Source organism: Amblyraja radiata, chromosome 9 (assembly GCF_010909765.2).
Source record: "Amblyraja radiata isolate CabotCenter1 chromosome 9, sAmbRad1.1.pri, whole genome shotgun sequence".
Taxonomy (NCBI): Eukaryota; Metazoa; Chordata; class Chondrichthyes; order Rajiformes; family Rajidae; genus Amblyraja; species Amblyraja radiata.
The window spans coordinates 72,507,352-72,530,451 of NC_045964.1; the positions used below are offsets into that span (position 1 = coordinate 72,507,352).

Below are 23,100 nucleotides of genomic sequence, written 5' to 3' on the forward strand. Positions count from 1 at the left end.
GGGCATTGATTTCAAGAGGTGGAACATCATCTTGTTGTACAAGAGACTGTTCTGAAATATTGTAGGCATTTCTGGTTGCCATAATATAGGATGAAGGTGTTTCAGTACAAACGGTGCAGAGAAGATTCCAGGCTTGGGTTAGTTTCTTTGGAATATCAGAATTAAGAAGACACATAGAAATATAGAAAATGTTTCTATGTCCAATGCTGTCTACATGGAGTTTGTACGTTATCCAAGTGGCTGCATGTGTTTCCTCCAGTTCCTGTAGATGTCCAGGCGAAGTAACTGGCAACTGCAAATTACCGTTTAGTGCAGATAAGTGCCAAAGAAAAATCAAGGGGAACTGATGGGCATTTGGGAGAAAAGTGCAGGGGCTACGGGAAATAAGTGGGTATTGGGTTTTACGGGATTTCTGCATTGAGAACTGGGATTGACCCGAGGTTGAATTGCTTTGCGAAGTAATGTTTTGGTTCCAAATTTAGTTATTGTTATGGTGGTCATGAAGATGCTTACATAATAAGATGATCAGACCACTGAAGGTTAAAATGTTTTTGATGTTTATTGTGAAGCTAAATTACATTCCAATCCATTGTTATATTTGTGTTAGCACAATCGCATGGAATCTGTTGGCAAGTTACTACAAAGAGTTACCATTTGGCCAGGATGGGCTGATGACAGCAGATGAACCATGGAGTGGGCACTACGAAGTGCAGTCACCTATTTGGGTCACAGGTAAACATTAGTGTAAAATTCATAGAATTTCAAAAAGTCCACATTCTGGCATTACGCCTGACGGAAGGGAATTGTCATATTTCACTTTAAACATAAATGCATTTTCTGCATCATATATTTCATGTTTTTGATTTTTTAAAGAATATCAGTCTTGCTAATTTTCTGTTGCCTGCTCTTGGCGCTTTACATCACCTGGGGTCATTGGCCAGTGGATATTGGTGTATTATGTAAAAACTCTTCTGCGAAGACTCTGAGAGATGGGAAAGTTACGTTGAAAATGTTAAAACATAATTCCATAGATTTTAATTGAAATGTGTTGATTCAGTAGCTTGACTCATAAGTAACATGATGCCAACCTTTATCCAGCTCCAACATTCCTCCATCAGCACATGTAATAGTACAATCCTGCATGTGCTTGAATATTCCTAATATTGGAACCATAGGTCTAGGCAGTTGATCAAGATTAATCTTATTAACCACTGGCGATATATTATGTAATTTGGACAGTACAGTAAAGGGCCTGTCCCACTTTCACGACCTAATTCACGACCTTTTTTACTCGTGGACATTTTTCATCAGGCTAGAAAAACGCCCCGACCTACTTGATGCCAAGAGTTCCTACGACTAGCATCACGACCTACCTACGACCCACCTAGGACCTCCTATGACCATGCTGCGAGTATGAGTTATTTTGGCCCAATATTTGTATACCATTCGCATCCTTCATGTAATCCTTTCAATTTTACCCTTGCCTCCTTGTCTGTTAACCTACCTTGGCCTTTATAGCTGTTCAGCCTAACCGTTGATCATTTTCAAATCTGTTCTGGATTGAAGAAAAAAAATAGCTTTGGCTATATTTTAATTTAAAAAATTTACTATTGTGGCTACCAACATTATTCAGTTTTCCTGACGTCTCTGCTCATGAACAAAGGAGTTCACTAAATCACAGCATGTTGAAGATAGAGAGGTTACCTCATAATTTGAAGAATTGTAAATGTTTTACTATTTCTTCAAATTAATGTTTCAAGTCTGTCAAAACACAAGCAAGACAGTATAATTACAAAATCAGAAATGAAGAACATGGTGAATGAATTAAATGAATTAATTTTAGAATGATTGACTACGATTTAAAGGAAATTATGTGATTATGGATGAATAAGTTTAAATGATTTCTTACGTTCTGTTGAGATGCATTTTATGAAACGAGTTGGCACTGCCAGTTTTGTGTATCCATAATAAAGTAAAAGAATAATGTATACCTTTCAATTGTAGACATATAGCAGCAATATTTGGACTTGAGGCTTTCCTGAGTTGGATCATGTTTTTACAAATCCCCGCTTGTATTAAGTGCTGGCTAAACTCAATGTTATCTTTTCCAGCACATACTACGCAGTTCACTCAGCCAGGATGGCATTACCTGAAGAATGTTGGTCACCTGAAGAAGGGTGGCAGTTATGTAGCCCTTACGGATGGGAAGGGAAACCTCACCATTATCGTAGAGACCATGGTATCCAACTTTCATTATATTACCTGCAGTTCAGTTTTGTTTCGGTTATGTTCTTTGAATTTTTCATTACAAATCCACACATCTCCAGTGATCTTGTTTAATAATCAATCATTTGAAGGTTGTAATAATATTGGGAGCAGTGTGGGATGCTTTAATGTTGGGCCGGCTAGGACACCACTATTATCAGGAACAGATTCCTCAAAGTCAGAGCCACCATGGGAGACTTAGGCAAAGGAGGAATGGGTGAAAGGTTCTAGCTCGTCTAGTCCGCAAAGATTCCAGAAAATCACTGTTCCTTTCTTCACGTGTCTGTGGGACTGAGATTTAAAAGTAAAGGACTACTCGGATCAACTACCAGAGTTCATGCTTGCACCTTTGCTTGGATCAGTCTATGTGAAGCAAGTGGTCATGGTGGCCCAATCTGTCAGCTTCCCAATTATTCAAGGACAAATGGTATCCGCCACATCCCGCTCACCATAACATTTTCCCAGGAAAGGAAAATTAATCTCCTTCTCGGGCAATGGGACTTTCCGAGATAGATTACAGTTGGATGCCACCCTGCACCACACACTGGAGATGGTCGACCATTCCTGTCAACTGTTGCACCTTTGCAATCTTGCTGGGACATACTTCCTGGGAAGAGGAAAAATGACAACTGTCAAGAGGCCTTTTCCAAACAAGATTCAAGGTGAGCCTTATTGCCATACACATTAGTTGATGATCCCATCCCTCAGATGGAGGCTAGGATGAGACAATCTAAATCCTTCTACAGCATGAATCTGAGCACCAACCAGAGTTGCAAAGACAAGTGGATACTCAAGAGCCTGGCAACGAACGACAAAAGAAGTATAGCTATCTGTCTCTGACGTTCATTGTCATTTCTTTTTTCCAGTGCTTCACCAGCATTATTCTGGAGGTTATCATTGATCAGAAACTAACCTGGACCAATCACCTAATTGCTGTGGAAACTGCATTGTGCAGCATGGGGCTTGACACCTGACTTTCTCGTGCCTTTGCAAAGACTTCCAAGCATTTGCAAGATACTAGTTATGGTTATTGAATGAATAGAACTGCAAAGATGAAGAGGTTACAACTCTCCTCATCTTATGCACTATTATCATGTCGCCCTCCAGCCTCAGTACAAAAATCAATCCAAGTTTCTCCTGAAAACAAATACGCTCCAATCCAGGCAACCAGTTAACCTTTTTAATGTTTAAGGTGAGAGGGGGAAAAGTTTAAGGTTTAACAGAGAATGTTAGGTGTCTGGAACACTCTTCTAGGGAAAGTGGTAGAAGCAGATACGTCAGCAACCAACACCTAAGGGACATTTAGACAGACACATGGACAGTTAGGGAATAGAGGGAATGGAAATTGATCTTGTGCAGCAAATTAGATTAGTGATTGTGATTGGCATTGTGATCAGTGCAGACTTGGTGGGGCAAATGGGCCTGATCCTGTGTTGCACTGTTCTGTGTTCCTCAAAGGTGTCTTCATGTGTACAGGGTAGCCTAGAGCTCTACCACCTCGAATGACAATGGGCATATATAAATAACTTGCCAACTCTGGACACCACCCCAACTGGCATATATAGCTCCCTGTTCAAACATGCTTGTTCATTCACAAAACTGGAGCTATTGATTTAATAGTACAGTGATAGACTGTTTACCTGAACCAATGCGGCAGGCAGCAAGACAAGTTCTTTCCATCTTCAGTGACAGTTAGAAACGAGCATTGCATACTGACCTCTCAGTATTGCCCACATCCTATGACTGATTACAAATAAATAGACAATGAATCGTTCTTGTTACCATCTTTCTGTTGCTGAATTCCCTGACGACAAGGAACCAAACAATTCAAAATGCCAAGCAACTTCATGCATCAACTCTGCACCAAAACTATCCATTACTTGACTAATCACCTTCATGCCCTTGGTACCTGTCTTCTGTGCCCCTCATCTACTACTCCACACAATGGACTGTAGCCAAGGTGATGGATGGTTGTTAGCTTGCAATGGGAAATGTTGTCGATGACCATGAGGATGAAGGCAAATAGCTGTGGATCGAGATTGTCAGGTATCGGGCAACGACATCCCATTTCAGCAGTTTACCCCAGCACACAAGGGACAGTTTTGCGAACGGCAGGACAGGAGAATAAATGCCACCAATCTCTATTCTACCGACCTGCCACTGGTCCCTCTGGGAAAAGTATCAACAATCACAGTAGACTGGACGACAAATAAGTATAAATTCATAAAACATAGGAGCAGAATTAGGACATTCGGCCCATCGAGTCAACCATTCGATCATGGCTGATCTTATTTTTCCCTCCCAAACCCATTCTCCTGCCTTCTCCCCATAACCTTCAACACCCTTACTAATCACAAACCTATCAATCTCCACATTAAAAAAAATATCCAATGACTTGGCCCCCACCTGTCTGTGGCAATGAATTCCACAGATTCACCATCCTCTGGCTAAAGAAATTCCTCCTCATCTTCATTCAAAAGGTACATCCTTTTATACTGAGGCTGGATGGTCTGGTCCTAGACTTTCCCACTACTCAAATTATCCTCTCCAATTCCACCCTATCTAGTACAACTCCTTTCATACAATTGCAACAATTGTGGATGGAACCTGGGCTGTAATTTTGAAGCTCGGAGCCTCCATTGAGGCACTCAAAACACTGAATGAGTTTTGCTCATTCCGCAAAGGAATTGTGCAAAGGAAGTGGAAAGTTGGTCATCTGATGCCACAACACGGCAAGTTTACAAGTGTTGTCGTGGAGCTGTCCTCCACTTCCTTTGTAGAAAGTACGGAATCCAGGATCAGTGCAAAGTCCTGCACAAGATTGGAGATAGACTCCATCTCAGTGCTGGGCATCTTCTGCAGGCTTGCAAGCAAGGTCACACTTTGCTGTTCTGTTTTTGTTGTAGCATTCACAATGAACAAAGAAACAAAAATATCTCATATCTGCTAATAATGATGTAGCCTAGTAATGCCATTTATTTTTTAAGAAAAACAAACATTTACTTCTTAAGAAAACAATTAAATTACAAAGTTTATTAAACATGTAAAGAAGTTTGTTAGAATACTGTAACCATTTCAGCACTCCAGATAATTTTAAAGTATATGAAAGCCTGGATATAGTACTGCATGGTTGTATCTATATGGGAATATTCAACAGACTAGACTCTTACCTCTGGAATAGTTGGAATGTGTCACCAAAAAAAGATGAGACAATTTAACAATGGGGAACTTATATCAATGGGGAAGTTAGGTAAACCCAAGGGGGTCTAAAGAATAGGATAGATCAAATTGGTAAGATGAAGAGGTGGGGGGGAGGAGCCTGTAGGGAGCATAAATATGGACACAATTACATGATAATGTATCAACTAACACGATAACATGATTAGTAAGGGAGTCTGGTGTTATGGAGAGAAGGCAGGAGAATGGGGTTGAGAGGGAAAGATAGATCAACAATGATTGAATAACGGAGTAGACTTGATAGGTCAAATTGCGTAATTCTGCTACTATAACTTATGGACAGCTGAATGCTTTGTTTCAATGCTGATATTCATTTGTATAACTTTGCCATTTGCAGTAGAGTTTATTTTTTTTTAAACAATGTTTGGACTCTGATTTTAATGTAACTTTACAATGATATCTGTCCTTACACAGAATTGTGTCTTATAACAGGTTCATTTGTTCATTGAGCAATCTTTTAAAACTGTTGTTTTTAAACTTAGAGCCACGATCATTCAGTTTGTGTCCGGCCTCCACTGCCACCTTTTAAGGTTTCCAAGCAGAATGTAACCTTCCAGTTGCAAGGATCATTTGTAAGTAACAAAGATAATCACGACCTGGTATTTTGTTGATTTTTGTACATCACCTTTAAACTTTGCCCTCTCACCTTAAACCTATGCCCTTTAATAGTTGTTTGTTCATATCAATGCAAGATATTCGCCTCTTGAATCCAATCCTTGCCTTGCCTTTGGACTTCCCATGATCTGGGAAACTTTGGTGAATCTACGCCTTAATATGAAATCTATATTGCCAGATTGGTTCATCTATCCGTCCCATCTCTGTTAAAAGTGGGAGGGATGTATTCAAGTTGCTTTTAAGATTAAAATCTTATTTCAATATTCCAGCTAACCGAATGCTACTTATTCTTGAAAATTTAAAAATCCCTTTTTTCCCCCGCCAAGCCTTGCGTTTAATGTTTTTAATTCAAATTGCATCCCAATTTTCGATAGAATATTAGCTCTAAATGCTTGCTGGATATTAAGAGATCCATTTTTTTTTTTAAAGAAAATGGGAAAGGGGACTTTTTCTTCTTTATAGGTTGCAACTTGAACATGCTCACGTGGAATCTTGTATTTAGTTTAGTTTTTTGTGTCCAGAGTACAGAGGTACAGTGAAAAGCTTAGTTGTGTGCTAATAAATCAACGGAAAGACTACACATGATTACAATTGAGCCGTCCGCAGTATACAGATACATTAATTCCTTTCAATGATATAGGTGTATTTGAAAAAGTAGACTGACTTTTCTAAGCTCTGTTTCAGTGGAGAAATGACCCAAGGTAAGGTTTGGGACGTCATATGCCAGGGTAACTCCAGTGAGCCAAAGCGTAAGATAGAGGGATCTAAGAGGAATAGATCGAGTAGATGCATAGTCCTTTGCCCAGAGTGGCGGAATCGAGGACCAGAGGACATAGGTTCAAGGTGAAGGGGAAAAGATTTGGTAGGAATCCGAGTGGTCACTTTTTCACACAAAGCGTGGTGGGTGTATGGAACAAGCTGCCAGAGGAGGTAGTTAAGGCTGGGACTATCCCATCGATTAAGAAACAGTTGGACAGGTACTGCAAAAAGTTATGAACACTGCCCAATCCATCACCGGCTTCTACCTCCCCACCATCGAAAGGATTTATCGGAGCACTGCTGTATATATGTATATATAAACACTGAACTGTTTTTTTCTCTCGTTTATCATATTGTTTACAGTGTACTATGTTTACATATTCTGTTGTGCTGCAGCGTAAGAATTTCATTGTTCTATCTGGGACATATGACAATAAAACACTCTTGACTCTCGGATAGGACAAGTTTGGAGGGATATGGACCAAGCGCAGGCAAGTGGGACTAGTGTAGCTGGGACATTGTTGGCCAGTGTGGGTGAGTTGGGCCGCGGAGCCTGTTTCCACACTGTATCACTCTATGACTCTATGAGTATAACAAAAGACAATGGATTACAGGTACACAAAAATGCTGGAGAAACTCAGCGGGTGCAGCAGCATCTACGGAGCGAAGGAAATAGGCAACGTTTCGGGCCTAAACCCTTCTTCAGACTATCTGAAGAACAGTTTTGGCCCGAAACGTTGCCTATTTCCTTCGCTCCATAGATGCTGCTGCACCCGCTGAGTTTCTCCAGCATTTTTGTCTACCTTAGATTTTCCAGCATCTGCAGTTCCTTCTTAAACAATGGATCACAGAGCAAATATAACCCCTTTGGAAAGTTTTTATCCAGCTGAAGCCCGACACGATTACATTTATTTTTGAAGTTTTAAAAGAGAGAATATTGTTATTTTATATATCTACATGAATCAAGATATTGGTGATTTCCCATTTCTTGCTTTTATTTATTTTGTTCTCTATGATAGATTTGTGGGGTGGTGTTTGGATGTTATTAATATTGGGTGTAATTGTAGGTTTACATTAGCCTTCTATCCTTGAATTTCTACGTGGGGTTATTTGTCTTGGAATTTCCGTTAAATATCATTAAATGCTTGCAACTCTCTTCAGAAACAGATCGAGACTTTAAAAGTTTGGTATTCAAAATTTGACTTCTTCAAGAATTCCTCCAAGTTTTTTTCTCAACATTCTGACATCAAGGTAATTCACATGTTTACTAATCTCTTTCACTCCAGCTATGGACTAACCTCCAGGTGAAAAAATTGATCATGAAAAAGAGGGTCCCTTTTAAATTTCTCCTCTAACCTCGTCTATTCCCTCTATTTTTAGAATCCTCTACTCTGCAAAAAAGATTGTGTGTTCACTTTATCCATGCCCCTCATGATCACATACACCTCAATAAGGTCGCACCAGACTTGTATGCTCCATTGACTTTACCAGTGACTTTACAGTTGTATGATAATATTTCAACAACTGTACTCCATATTCTTCCCAATGAAGGAAAGCATGCCAAACGTAATCTTCACCACCCTGACCACCTGACTTGCCACTTTCAGGGAATCATGCACCTGTATTTCCAGATCTCTCTGTTCTACAACACTAGCCACGGCTCTACCATTTACTGTGCAAGTCCTGCCTGGTTTGACATAAAGTGCAACACCTCATATTTGCTATTCCTTTCCCAAATGATCAAGATCCTGTTGTAAACTTGCATATCCTTCCTCACCGTTCACTAGTTCACTACCACTAATCCGAGTGTCATCTGTAAATGTATTAACAATATTAACTACATTGTCATCCAAATCGTTAATGAAGATAACAATGAACCCTCACTGTGGTGGCCTTTCATTTGAATATACAACAGACTCACCAGAAATTAGAACAAGAAATATATGTGGCATATGCTGAGTTAGACTTCCAAATCACACTTTTTAAAGTGAAAAGTATAGAAAATTGAAAACATTTTTAATTTAAATTCTACAGGTAGTCAATGGAGCATTTACGATGCCTGTGGGGGTGGATGAAATATGGACCCTGACCACCATCAGCACAGGGAAACGAGGCACTGTTCCTCAGCCACCTCCCTCCAGATCATTTCCGAAGGACTACAAGGATGACTTTAATGTCAGTAAGTGACCGCCTCACAAGATTTACGACATTACATTTTGTCGTTCATGTCCAAGAGGGTATACGAAGATAAATACAATATTATATTATTTTATATTCTGGTCACTTAAGGCCAAAAGAATAATATAGTAAATTTTAAGGAAAGAAAAATAAACAATATATGATATTTTTCATGCATGAAGCTGTTGGACTTGTTCAATTGAATTTTTTTCCCCACAACTTAAGACTATTGACTCTCTCATTGTCATGATTTGCAACAAAATCAATGATACTGATTGTAATTCCTGAACTATTCAGTGATTGCTGGAATCTGAATGTGTACTTATTTTGCATTCAATTTTTTAACACTAATTATGAATGTGGTGCACCATTTTAGAACATAAAACATAGTAAAGGGCAGCACATGAACAGGCGCTTTGGTCCACAACGTCTATGCCAAACATGATGCCACGTTAAACTTAATCTCATCTGCCTGCACATGATCTATACCCCTCCGTTCCCTGCATATCCACATGCCCATCAAAAAGCCTTTTAAAAGCCACTATTTTATCAGCCTCCACCCAGCAGCAGGTTCCAGACACCCACCACCAGTTGTTAAAAAAAATATGCCCCCCACATCTCCTTTAAACTTTGTCCCCTCACCTTAAAACTATGCCCTCCAGCGTTTGACATTTCCACCATGGAGAAGAAGGTTCTAACTGTCCACCCTATCAATGCTTCACATAATTTTATATACTTTTTTTCCACAGAGAGTTGTGATCTGTGGAATTCTCTGCCACAAAAGGAAGTGGAGGCCTATTCACTGGATGTTTTCAAGAGAGAGTTAGATTTAACTCTTAAGACTAAAGGAATCAATGGATATGGGGAAAAGGCAGGAATGGGGTACTGATCTGAGATGATCAGCCATGATCATATTGAATGGCGGTGCTGACTCGAAGGGCCGAATGGCCTAGTCCTGTACCTATTTTTCTATGTTTCATCGGGTCTCTCCTCTGCCGCCGATGCTCCAGAGCAAACAAACCTAGTTTTTCCAACCTCTCCTTAAAGGTAATAAATATCCTCTGAACCAGGCAGCATCCTGATAAAAGCCGCTGCATCTTTCCTGGAATGGGTGACCAGAACTGCAACATTCCAAATGCAACCTAACCAAAGTCCTAGAACCCTAAACCCAATGGACTCCATCGTGACTTCCTGACTCTTATACTCAATATTCTGCAGACATAAAACCATTCAGTGTTTTACACTGGACATTTGTTTCATCATTCAAACCACACTGTAATTCTACAAAAAAATGGACATTTTCAGTCAGATTGCAATTTGGAAACTCCGCACAAAAACATGTCACTTTACTGTTTAAAAACACCATTTTTTTGGGGGGGAGGGGGGGAAGAAGATATTGCTCTGGAATGTTTGAGACTTGATAATAAATTATCCAAATCCCAGTTACAAGTTCTGCTGAATTTCTGGTACAAAAGAAGATTCAACCATTGAAATATGTGTTTATATATTGATCATGAAAAAAAAGTATTTTTCAGTGTAACTAGTTGTTTGATTTATTTCAAAAGTTAAAGACCTAAGTTTATGCTAGATAATGAAAATCGGCAAATGTTATTTTGCTTTCTTGCCATTTCAAATGTTTGGATTATGCTTTTACTATAGATGTGGTGTTAGCTTGAATTTGGAGAGCTGGATGCTGATGTGCTTGGAATTTTTAAAAAAAACAAACCTAATCTTTTTGAACTTGCTATGATTTAGAGACTCCACCATTCAGTGAAGCACCTAATTTTGCCGACCAGACTGGAGTGTTTGAATATTTCATAAACTACAACGATCCTGGTGACCATGTATTTACTCTGCGACAGGTCGTAACTGAGCGACCTATAACTTGGGCAAGTGATGCTGACCAAACAATTAGTGTTATTGGTGATTACAAGTGGTAAGGTTTTTGCTTATTTTAATTCATAAAATGTTCGAAACAGAACCTTCTTCGGATGAATGATCTTTTAATTGAATATATTCACAAGATTATATTGCCAGTTGATCTTTTTACTGGATTTTGATCGCTTTCCATTCTCGGGTGACTCATGGAAGCCTGGGGAAATTAATCTCCTTGTGATCACTTCCTACTATATACATTTTTACAATTCCATTAGTTACGTTAAAACGGCAGATTTAGACTTGAGATATACAGCGCAGAAACAAGCCCCTCTGTCCACCGACCAACAATCACCCCTTACACTAACCTACACACACCAGGGACAGTTTTTACAATCTATCTAAGCCAATTGACTGACAAACCTGTTTGGAGTGGAAGGTAATGGGACCACCCGGAGAAAACCCACGCCAGTCACTGGGAGAACGTACAAACTCCGTACAGACAACACCCTTAGTCAGGATCAAACCCGGGTCTCCAGTGCTGTGAAGCAGCAACTCTGCTGTTGCACCACTGTGTCACCTCATGGTTCATAAAGTTTCTTTCAATTGAGCAGTGAAAATTTGGGAACTATTCAAGTGAAACTAGATTAAATCCCCGCTACACCTCATGAGGAAGGTTGCTACTGTGACAACAGAGCACTATGTTGCACCTCTTGCACTGCCATGGATTTTTTATTCTACTTTTGTTTTGCACTAATGTTTTGTTATTCTTGCAGTCTTTGTTCTTTTATGATTTTTATGTAACATTTATGCTTTTGTACGTTTGTCTGAATCTATGTGCCCATCAGGCTGCTGTACACAAGATTTTATGAGTCCATGTCAACCAGTGATTTTGCTCAACAAACTCCCTTCATATTAGGTAGCAATGTTACAAAATTTTGAGATTTAAAAAATCAAGTCTGCAATTTATCCCATCAGATAAAGCATAAAAAGAAGTTTAATTTGACACCTAATTCACTTTCATATCTCAAGTATTTAAAAGGTTATGGCCATTTTCATACTCGGAAATTAGCATCTTGTTCCCTATAGATTTTCTATGGACATAACAAAAAAGCTGTGATCGTGGACAGTCAAAAGCCCATAACCTTCTTAAAAATTAAGAGAACTGAATGAAATTTTCAGTTATCATAGATTGAAGCATTCTGAAACAAATATAAAATAATCTTACTTGGATGACCTGAAATTAAAGCATATAATTAGTTAGTTACCCAATTGTAGCTAATTTCAAACTTCAATTACTAGATCTAAACATCTATCCATTTCTTAATAAATGATTAACATTTTTAAATAGCCTAAGTGTCCAAATAATATTCACAAATAATTCACAATAAAACATGATTTTTAAATCTCATTTACATTAATTTATAGGCCAAATGGAAGGAATTTAGTGTTCAATTGCTGTAAATTAAAGTCCATTTAAATCAGCTTTCTAGTGGGATCCTGTGAACGCGCTGGTTTAGAACGTTCACATTGCGGTAGATTTGTGCCCTCAAATGCCCAGAAAAATACTGCGGGATATAATGGGCCCAAAATTAGCTACTCGCAACATTAAACTTTGTATAAAGGGATCTTAAGAAGCCCTTTTTAATGTAAAAATAAACAGCCTACCTTCTGTTGTCTCCTGTATGAGATCCAGTCGGTTGCCGGTGGTCGCGAGTTTAGAGGTTAATTTTTTAACTACTATAATAATTAGATAAAGCCCTTAAAAGTAATAATAGCTAAAACAACGGAATCTTCCAGCGATTTTTCGGTAATAATTAACTAGGCTAAACATCCTCAATTTGAACAGCCTAGGGAAAATCGCGTTATAAACCCGCCCCACGCTAAACGGCGCCAAAGTCGCACACACCCGCAGCGACAGATTTTCAGCGACGCTTCAGGTACGTTTTGCAACATACCTATATTAGGGGCAATTCTTACTCTGTGGTGGGACATTACCAGGCAGATGGAGAAATAGGTTCAAAGAAGTGCTCAAAACTTCCCCACTGTAGGCAACATCCCCATTGTATCCTGAGGACTTCTGGCCCATAAAAGCTCAATTTACAGTGGCAACTTTTTGAGATGGCATTGAGTATCTTGTGGGCCTTGTATCAGAAACACATGGAAGCCCTTCATTAGTGATGGAAGGAACAGACCGCTGCACAAGCTACCCACTTGTCAGTGACCTCCTGCCCTATCAGTGGTACAGTGTGAGATTCCCATTTAGCAAGTAGTGGAAAAACATGTAAGCGGAATGAAATAAATAGTAGAGACATGACTAGTACACAAATTAAAGACAGAATTAGACTTAGTTCCTCCCACACTGCTGAGTGCATTGGGCAGCAAGCTTTCGCCATTCTGTTTGGTCATGTGCGACATCTTCCACCCTCGATAGGTTAGCGTCCCGGGCTTCCAAATCCTTCTGGAATGTTCGCCTCCATGTGAGTTTTGGTCGTCCTCTTTTCCTTCTTCCGTCAGGTTGCCATGTCGTTGCTATCTAAGGTGTACGTTCTGGTGACATTCTGAGCACATGTCCTGCAAATTTCATCCTGCGTACCTCTATCCTGGCTGAGAGGCTTTGTTGCAGTTTCCCGGTATATCTCCTCGTTTGTGATGTGGTCTCTGCAGCTAGTCTTCAGGATCTTCCTCAAGCAGAGTTGTTGGAATGCATCCAATTTCTTTTTCATCTTCACGTTGATTCTCCATTTCTCACTGGCATAGAGGGCTGTAGGGAGGACCATATATCTAGATAACATTATATACCTAATTAGATTTATAATCATAAAAGCCTTAGTCTACAATCTATCCAAAATATTCATCAGAATTAAACCCTTTCTTATAACTGTGTTGAGCAGCCATTTGCAGGATTCGAAATTGTTTTAATGTCCAGATGGGCTGATGTTAAAATCGTCCCATTAACGGCCCCAATGGGATTGTAATTGAATTGACTCTTTGATCCCATTCAAGAGTCACTTCAACTTATTTACAGGAAATTAATATTAGCCCAGCCCTTAATCAGGTTCCTGCCAGGCAAAATTACACTCAATGGATATTAACATAACATGGAAAAAGAGCTGCCAGAGGAGGTAGCTGAGGCACGTACTACTATAGCAACATTTAAAAGACATTTGGGCAAGTACATGGACCAGAAAGGTTTAGAGGGATATGGGCCAAACGTGGGCAGATGGGACTAGTGTAGATAGGCCATCTTGGTCGGCATGGACAAGTTGGGCCAAGGGGCCTGTTTCCATGTGTCATGACTCTAAATAGTTCTGAGTGTGGAAAAGCTATCACTTTGCTGTGTTCATCTGCTGAAATAGTGAGCCTTTTACAGTAGGATAGCTGTAAACATCAGCACAACATACAGAACATTTTATATGTGATCTCTTCTTCGGCAGTCTCTGAGGATGACTGGCCTCAATTTGGTTTTGTGGGTCTTTGATCTAAAACTTAAAATAAGTATTGAGATCTGCTTGTTGGAATTGTTGAAATAATCAATTTTAATTGAAATAAGATATACTGTGATGTATGCATGCAGTTATAAAAAGCTGTGTATTTGTCAATTGGTATTAATGTTAGATCAAACATTTAAAAGCTGATGAAATGTATTTGAGAAATAACTGGTAGTATTTTGGGCCTGTGATACAATCAAAATAGCTATACATGTCTTTACCAATGTGCTATATCTTTATCAGCAACGTCTTGATCAGTTGTGAGGCATGCTGATTTTAGTTGTCATAGCCTAAGTGTGAATTTGCTTTCCCAGGCAAGATGTGAACATAACCTGTGATGTACTCATTGAGACGGCCAACACTGGTGGTGTGTTTATTGCTGGAAGGGTTAATAAAGGCGGGGAACTTATTCGACATGCAGAAGGCTTGTACTACTGGATCTTTGCGGATGGGACGTACAAAGTTACAAATGACCTGCGTAAGTTTTATTTATTACATCCTCATACTTCATTTACAGTTGATTTATATTCCATTACATTATTTTTAGGAAATAATTTCCCTGTGCATTTACTTACTGCCATAAACAAATGAGTTGTAATTGAAGAGGGTGAAAACACATCACAAACTGATGAGACTTTGTCTAACAAGCAAAGCAGGCCATTCCAACTCTTATGGCTTACCATGAGATGGCTTTTGTTATACAGTGCAACTTGGCATCTTTATTTTAATTTATCAGCACTTTAAAAATATTTTAAAACACTGAAAATTATAGCATTGCAAAAAAGTGGAGGTGTTCGAGTTTTTTCTTGACCGTAGTGTCGGTGTGGTTACACCAAGACAAATTGGTAGTGATATTTACACGCAGGAACTTGAAGCTCTCGACCATCTCCATTTTAGCACCATTGATGAAGACTGGGGTGCGTACTCCACCACTTCCTGAACTCAATAACCAGCTACTGTTTTTAGTGATATTGATGGACAGGGTGTTGTCTTGGCACTATATAGCAAAGATCTCTATCTTCTTCCTGTACTTGTCCCACCATTGCTTGAAATCCAGCTAACTGGTGGTGTTGTTAAAGCAGAATGCGATAACGCAGCTGTGTGCGTATCGGGAGTATAGTCAGGGGCGGAATATTCATCTTTGTAGGGCACTGGTCTTGAGAATTAACATGCAGGCGGTTTGTCACCCATCTTTGTTGATTGCGTTCTATGGGTCAGAAAGCCACAGATTCAGTTGCAGCTGCCTGCTGTGTCCTAGGTCCAGGAGATTGTGGAATTAAGGTGTTAAAGGCAGAGCTATGGTCACTAAAACAGTGCCCTCCATTATGTTTAGGACAAAGACCCATCATTTATTTATTTGCCTCTGTACGCCACAATTTGATATATGTAATAGAAAAAATCATATGTGGTTAAAGTGTACGTTGTCAGATTTTATTAAAGGCCATTTTTATACATTTTGGTTTCACCATGTAGAAATGACAGCTGTGTTTATACATAGTCAAGTCAAAAAGTCAAAAGTCAAAGTATCCTTTATTGTGCCTTGCAGTCAGGGCACCATATTTTTGGGACACATGGTGTTTGTAATTGCTCAGGTGTGTTTAATTGCCTCCTTAATGCAGGTATAAGAGAGCTCTCAGCACCTAGTCTTTCCTCCAGTCTTTCTATCACCTTTGGAAACTTTTATCGTTGTTTATCAACATGAGGACCAAAGTTGTGTCAATGAAAGTCAAATAAGCCATTACGAGACTGAGAAACAAGAATAAACCTTAGGCTTATCAAAATCAACTGTTTGGAACATCATTCAGAAGAAAGAGAGCACTGGTGAGCTTACTAATTGCAAAGGGATTGGCAGGTCAAGGAAGAGCTCCACAGCTGATGACAGAAGAATTCTCTCTATAATAAAGAAAAATCCCCAAACACCTGTCCAACAGATCAGAAACACCCTTCAGGTGTGGATTTGTCTATGACCACTGTCCACAGAAGACTTTGTGAACAGAAATACAGAGGCTACACTGCAAAATGCAAACCACTGGTTATCTGCAAAAATAGGATGGCCAGGTTACTGTTTGCCAAGAAGTACTTAAAAGAGCAACCACAATTCTGGAAAAAGATATTGTGGACAGATGAGACTAAGATTAATTTATATCAGAGTGATGGCAAGAGCAAAGTATAGAGGAGAGAAGGAACTGCCCAAGATCCAAAGCATACCACCTCATCTGTGAAACACATTGTTGGTGGGGGTGTTATGGCCTGGGCATGTATGGCTGCTGAAGATACTGGCTCACTTATCTTCATTGGTGATACAACTGATGGTAGTAGCATAATGAATTCTGAAATGTATAGACACATCCTATCTGCTCAAGTTCAAACAAATGCCTCAAAACTCATTGGCCGGCGGTTCATTCTACAGCAAGACAATGATCCCACACATACTGCTAAATCAACAAAGGAGTTTTTCAAAGCTAAAAAATGGTCAATTCTTGAGTGGCCAAGTCAATCACCCGAACTGAACCCAATTGAGCATGCCTTTTATATGCTGAAGAGAAAACTGAAGGGGACTAGCCCCTAAACAAGCATAAGCTAAAGATGGCTGCAATACAGGCCTGGCAGAGCATCACCAGAGAAGACACCCAGCGATTGGTGATGTCCATGAATCGCAGACTTCAAGCAGTCATTGCATGCAAAGGATATGCGAAGGGGTCACAGTTTAAGGATAAGGGGGAAATCTTTTAGGACCGAGATGAGGAAAACTTTTTTCACACAGAGAGTGGTGAATCTCTGGAATTCTCTGCCGCAGAAGGTAGTTGAGGCCAGTTCATTGGCTATATTTAAGAGGGAGTTAGATGTGGCCCTTGTGGCTAAAGGGATCAGGGGGTATGGAGAGAAGGCAGGTACAGGATACTGAGTTGAATGATCAGCCATGATCATATTGAATGGCGGTGCAGGCTCGAAGGGCCGAATGGCCTACTCCTGCACCTATTTTCTATGTTTCTATGATATGCAACAAAATACTAAATATGACTACTTTCATTTACATGACATTGCTGTGTCCCAAACATTATGGTGCCCTGAAATGGGGGGTATAAACACTGCTGTAATTTCTACATGGTGAAACCAAAATGTATAAAAATGGCCTTTATTAAAATCTGACAATGTGCACTTGAACCACATGTTATTTTTTTTTCTAGTACAAATCTCAAATTCTGGAGTACAGAGACAAATAAATAAATGATGGAGGGCACTGTAGGTGTCTGCTGGTGTCCTTGTTACCCAGATGTTCCAGGGATCAGAGCACAGGCCGTAGAAGATGGCATCTGCTTGAATCTGTTGCAACAGTAAGCAAATGCAGTGATCAAGGCTGTATGGGAGACTAGAGTTGATGTGCCCCATGACCAGCCACTGGAAACTGGTGTTAACAAATAAAGAACATGATTAAGAGTAAGTCATTGCCTTCTTTAAGGAGAAAAGTAATTTCCACAGTTCATTTGCCTTCAATTATTTTAATGCTTCCAAAGCTAGGACCCATTCAATCAGCAAATGCTTTTCTATCCAATTCTTCTTTTGTCAACCTTGGTAATTTTCGGAAAAGAAGTCAAATTACATTTAAAGAACTATTATTACCAAAGATAGATATATAAAATGCTACTTCCTTTTCTCATTCCCTGCAGGGAATATGGGTGGGTGGGGGGGGGGCGACAACAGCTGTGCTTTTTGACATTCGATCTGAGCATAGCTAATTTGTGTCACTCAGTTGTGACATCCAGTGAGTGTAGAGGGTGATACTCCTGAGAACATATTGTGCTAGAGTAACTCAGTGGGTCAGGCAGCATCTTTGGGTCAGGACCATTCTTTGCCTATACATGTTCCCCAAAGATGCTCTCAGGCCCATTCAGCACATTGTGTTGCAAGCAGGATTCCAGCTTCTGCGGTTCTTTGTGTCTCCTGATACTTCTAAGCGCAGACTTTTTGCCACATCAGGCAAGCAATCTTACATCGGGTGTAGAAAAAGCTTCGAGCAGTATAAAAGCTTGCTTATACAACATGAGCAATGTGTTTTCACACAACCTTTCAAATTATATTAATGACCTTGTAATTTGCTGACTTGTTATTTGGGTTATTCCTGGACTTGCCCCCTTCTGGTGAACCAGTTTGCCTGCATAATTTACTTCAAAGTGCTTAAAGGTCTAGAATTAAACAGTTTAATGTAACTTGCATTATATCTTGACCCCAGAGGAAGAAATATTTCTAACCAAAGTAATCTCTTCCCACTATTTCATTTTAACTACAATAAAAACAGAAATGCTGGACATACTCAGCAGGTTAGTCCGCATCTGTGAGAAGAGAAACCGTGTCAACATTTCTATTCAAAGCCCCTTCATTAAATTTTCATTTTGACCATTACTGATGGATAATAGCAATAAACATTGAATTTCCTGTGTAACAGAATAATGTATTTTGCCCCGCCATTATTAATAGTTTGTTTGACAAAATCATGAGAGTATAATTACTTTTAAAACGTGCCATAACAACAGACTTTTAATAAGAGAAAATGGCACTTCTTCGTTTTGATATTTCTGAGTGATTTTTTTATAATATAAACTGGAAGGTTGTTATCTCAGAACAGCACAGAATTAGATTTGGTACTAAGAATTACTGGAGGAGTTAATGAGTAATTTCTACCTTGCAGCTGGTAAAACCGTGTTGGCTTCAGGCAAATCGGGTACACGTGCATGGAAATGGCACACGCTCACTCTCAGAATTCAGGTAAGTGTCACAGAGTTCAGTTCAAGTAGTTTGCCCCATTCTATGGTTGTTTGCTGGTACGCAAATTCAATTGTTCAAACTGGGAGGAAGGTATGGGGAATGTTTGTGGGACTGTCTGCTGATTAGATTATTGATGAATTATTTTAACATCTGCAAGGGGAAAAATTCCCTGCAGCATTTGCTTAGTAAACTGAAGCCTATGTGATTGGGATTCTGACCTTTGTGAAGGTGATGCAAATCAAATTTAAAATGCTCGTTTCTCTTTACTTTCTGATTTAATTTATTGTAATTTCTTCACATAAACTAAAGTAGTATGAGCTTACTAGCAGGTTAAATTAGTAAATAATATATTAAGGCTTTAACATTTTCTTTGACTCGCTTTCAGATCTGGGTAATGCTAGCAAGACCAGCACATATTGTCCATTCCTAACTGCCCTTGCAAAGGTGGTGTAGTCTCCTGCTGAGCGGCTTGTTAGATGTTTACAAAGAGCATTTAACAGTTAACTGCATGCAGTGGGTATAGTCACCTCTCAGCCAGATTGGATAGGGGTAACAAATTTCCACCCTAAAGGATATTAGAGCAGTCCCAAGGCGCCAAATTAACAAACAATTTGCTTCTCCAAAGCACCAACATTGCAACAACCCGTGCTTTTACTTGATTTCCATGATTGGTATCACCTGCATGATCTTGCCTGTTGAATTTTGTAGCATTTTCACTTGTCTGATTTATAATTTGAACTGAGGAAACAAGAAAGTGTTGGAGAGGTTAATCTTGTTTAGTTGTAGTTTACTTCCCTTGGTAGCATATCTTTAACACTCTTCTTTGGGATTATTAGCAGAAACCTTGGATCCAACTATAAATGAGTTGTTGCTACCTGTCCCATTTATTCCCTTCAGATCAAAGTCATTGTTCAGATTTAGAAGGTACACAAAAATGCTGGAGAAACTCAGCGGGTGCAGCAGCATCTATGGAGCGAAGGAAATAGGCAACGTGTCGGGCCGAAACCCTTCTTCAGACTGAGTCATTGTTCAGATGTAGCTGTTCTTTTATTCTGGCACTGTTTGGTCTGGCCAGACCATATTGCTAATGTTGCTGCAATGCTTGGATAAAAAGGTCGTTGAGCAATCTGACATTTTTCCTGGCAGGATAACATATTTTCCTAGAATGCGAAAAAATAAATATTTGAGGGATTTTGTTCTGTTTGTAAATTTGCATTGATAAGGAGTAAGAACTGGTATGAAGCCGGTTGCTATGAACTGAAGTATTTTGAAGAGGGCATTTACACTTTTATTTAAATTCCCATTTAGGGTGATTCCGCGTATGGATTATTGAATGGCTACCCACTGTGGAAAGATGTCCGTGTTACTCACCCTCAAAATGGATGGGCTGCAATTGGAACGCGTGGCTTCGAACTGGCTCAGTTTGATAATTTTCACGTACAGGCTGGTTAATCTCAAGTAAACCCAGCCCTGCAAATCTAAGCACAATGGCTTCTGCAGTTTTGAAGTGCCTTAAATGAGCACGGGTATGTTTCCCCACTTTTGTACGTTTAGGCATCGGAGGCAACTGCTTAATGAAATCTTCAGAGTGCTTAAATATTTCTCTGAGCTCCACTCTCTCCTAAAATTGTAAATCTGATGATTTCCTCACAGGTGCCAATTCTGTGGTAATTGTTACAAGACATGTTGCTTCAGCCTGATGGGACACAATTCATGACATTACCTTTCAAGCAAATGTTTGCATTTAAGTACTTAACACAACTATTTGCTCACTTCTACACTAGGTATGAATTGCAACAAAATGAAGGTATTGTGTGACTGGGAAAGGTAAAACATCTTCCTCCTCAATCTATAACTGTCGAGCTGTTTGCCGAGATCCCTACTGGATGTTAAGAAATTTCCTCCAGTTAAATATACATTGGAAATAAAGTTGTCTTCAGTTTGGGCCACTAACCCTGGAGTGAACTTGTCTCCCTGGCAACTGACTGAGGCTGAACCTGACTATCAAATACGAACCCCTCACGAGCTTTGGACCAGATATTTATGCAATTACCGAAGAATTATATCCATCTTTTGTGATATCATTTCAACTCCATTCCTGCTTAAACCCATATGCTCATTAACCAACCATAGACTTGAACTCTCCAACTTTCATCTAGCCGGCTTCCATGATCTACCTCCCATAGACAGCACTTCATCAAAAACTCAAGCATCTTAGATTGCATCATTTAGCCATCAGCCTGAACTTTCTGACCAACACCCGGCCTCATTCCTACTCCTCTCTATGATCTTCTCCCTCCAATGCCTCCTCTTTCCACCTGGTGAGAATCCCTCGTCTTTATTGTTTCACCAATGGTACATGCGCCTTCTTGCCAAAAAGCAGAATTCCCTCCCTAAATAGCTTTGCTCTGGTGGCATGGTTCCTTCTAAGGTGCTGCTTAATCCCTGCCTTTGACCAAGTTTAATTTGCATCCCTTAAGTCTCAACATGGTGAATTAATTAGATGATACCCCTGGGAAGCACTGCAAATTATTTTTATATTTAACAGGCTATTTAAATTGTGGTACTGTTGGTGTCATTGTTGTTGCTGTTACTCCACGCTGTATTGTTGCAAGTATCCAGTCTGGAATAATTTGTTGACTTGTTCATTCTCTTGTATAAAGTTTTGGTTTATTTTTAATCCAATGTTTAATATCAAGCCTTACTCTAAATGTTCAACATTGTTTTTCTAATGCAAACATAACGTCATTTTGCAAATAAAAAAGTCTTACAATTTATAAAAAGGTTCGTGTTGAGCCAATAAAAAATGATCTCGTCCAACTCTTGCTGTTTGTTTGTAGTTACAACTTTTGTGGTTATGATTCTATATCTAGATTATATATTTAATCTTTGATTATGAAATTAAGATTTGATCTAATGTTAGCAGAGAAGGGTGCATTACCAGTGATACCACTTGAGACCAATATGGTTTAGAAATAGTTAGAAACATGGAAACATAGAAAAATAGGTGCAGGAGTAGGCCATGCCCTTCCCCATGGTAAATACAAATGAAAAATATCCATTTAAGGCCTCACCCATTTCCTATGACTCCACACATGGACTACCGTATTGCACTTTAAAGAGACAAAGAAACATAGAAAATAGGTGCAGGAGTAGGCCATTCGGCCCTTCGAGCCAGCACCGTCATTCAATATCATGGCAGATCATCTAAAATCAGTACCCAGTTCCTGATTTTTCCCAATATCCCTTAATTCCATTAGCCCTAAGAGCTAAATCTAACTCTATTGAAAACATCCAGTGAATTGGCCTCTGCCTTCTGTGGCAGAGAATTCCACAGATTCACAACTCTCTGGGTGAAGATATTTTCAAAATGCATCAAGCACATTTGTTTGGACTAAATTCCATCTGTCATTGCTTCACCCATTTCACCAATGCATCAACATCACCCTCAGAATTGTTTCCATAAATTGTACTTCATCTGAAGATTATACTTGAGCATTATGTCTTTTGTTTAGATGCCTGAGAATCATTTGCCATATTTAGCATTAATGTATCATCACCATTATCTGACATGAATCTCTTGCCCTATTTCCTGTGCTAGCATTTTAACTCTTGCTTTTAAGCCATATTTAGTACTGGCTGAACATGGTCAAAGAGCAGTTCTTCTGTGACTCCTGCTGCTCTGCTGTACTTCAACCATATTCTGAGACCTTCTCTTGCTTATAGTTGAAAACCAGGGCAGGACCTTCACAGTGAATGGTGGGGCTCTGTCAAATGGTTTAGAGCAGAGGGATCTAGGAGTGCATGTACATACTTCCCTGAAAGTGGCATCAGAGCTAGATAAGGTGGTCAAGGCTGCTTTCGGCACATTGGCTCTTCTTCTTCTTGCGTATGGCGTGCACAGCCTAAAGTTGTA

The 23,100-nt window shown here is 39.5% G+C and overlaps 1 protein-coding gene across 2 annotated transcripts in view; it reads left to right on the plus strand.

Annotated features, from left to right (window-relative positions):
• galc (galactosylceramidase) overlaps positions 1 to 22,004 on the plus strand; it is a 62,938-nt gene extending 40,934 nt beyond the window's left edge. For both annotated transcript variants that reach the window (XM_033027705.1, XM_033027704.1), the window contains exons 9-17: positions 608 to 732; positions 2,112 to 2,239; positions 5,985 to 6,074; positions 8,038 to 8,127; positions 8,911 to 9,055; positions 10,810 to 10,990; positions 14,735 to 14,898; positions 19,108 to 19,184; positions 20,493 to 22,004. In XM_033027705.1, coding sequence (XP_032883596.1) covers positions 608 to 732; positions 2,112 to 2,239; positions 5,985 to 6,074; positions 8,038 to 8,127; positions 8,911 to 9,055; positions 10,810 to 10,990; positions 14,735 to 14,898; positions 19,108 to 19,184; positions 20,493 to 20,636 — 1,144 coding nt within the window. In that variant the 3' untranslated portion in view covers positions 20,637 to 22,004. The remainder of the gene's footprint in view (positions 1 to 607; positions 733 to 2,111; positions 2,240 to 5,984; positions 6,075 to 8,037; positions 8,128 to 8,910; positions 9,056 to 10,809; positions 10,991 to 14,734; positions 14,899 to 19,107; positions 19,185 to 20,492) is intronic.
• The last annotated feature ends 1,096 nt before the right edge of the window (positions 22,005 to 23,100 follow it).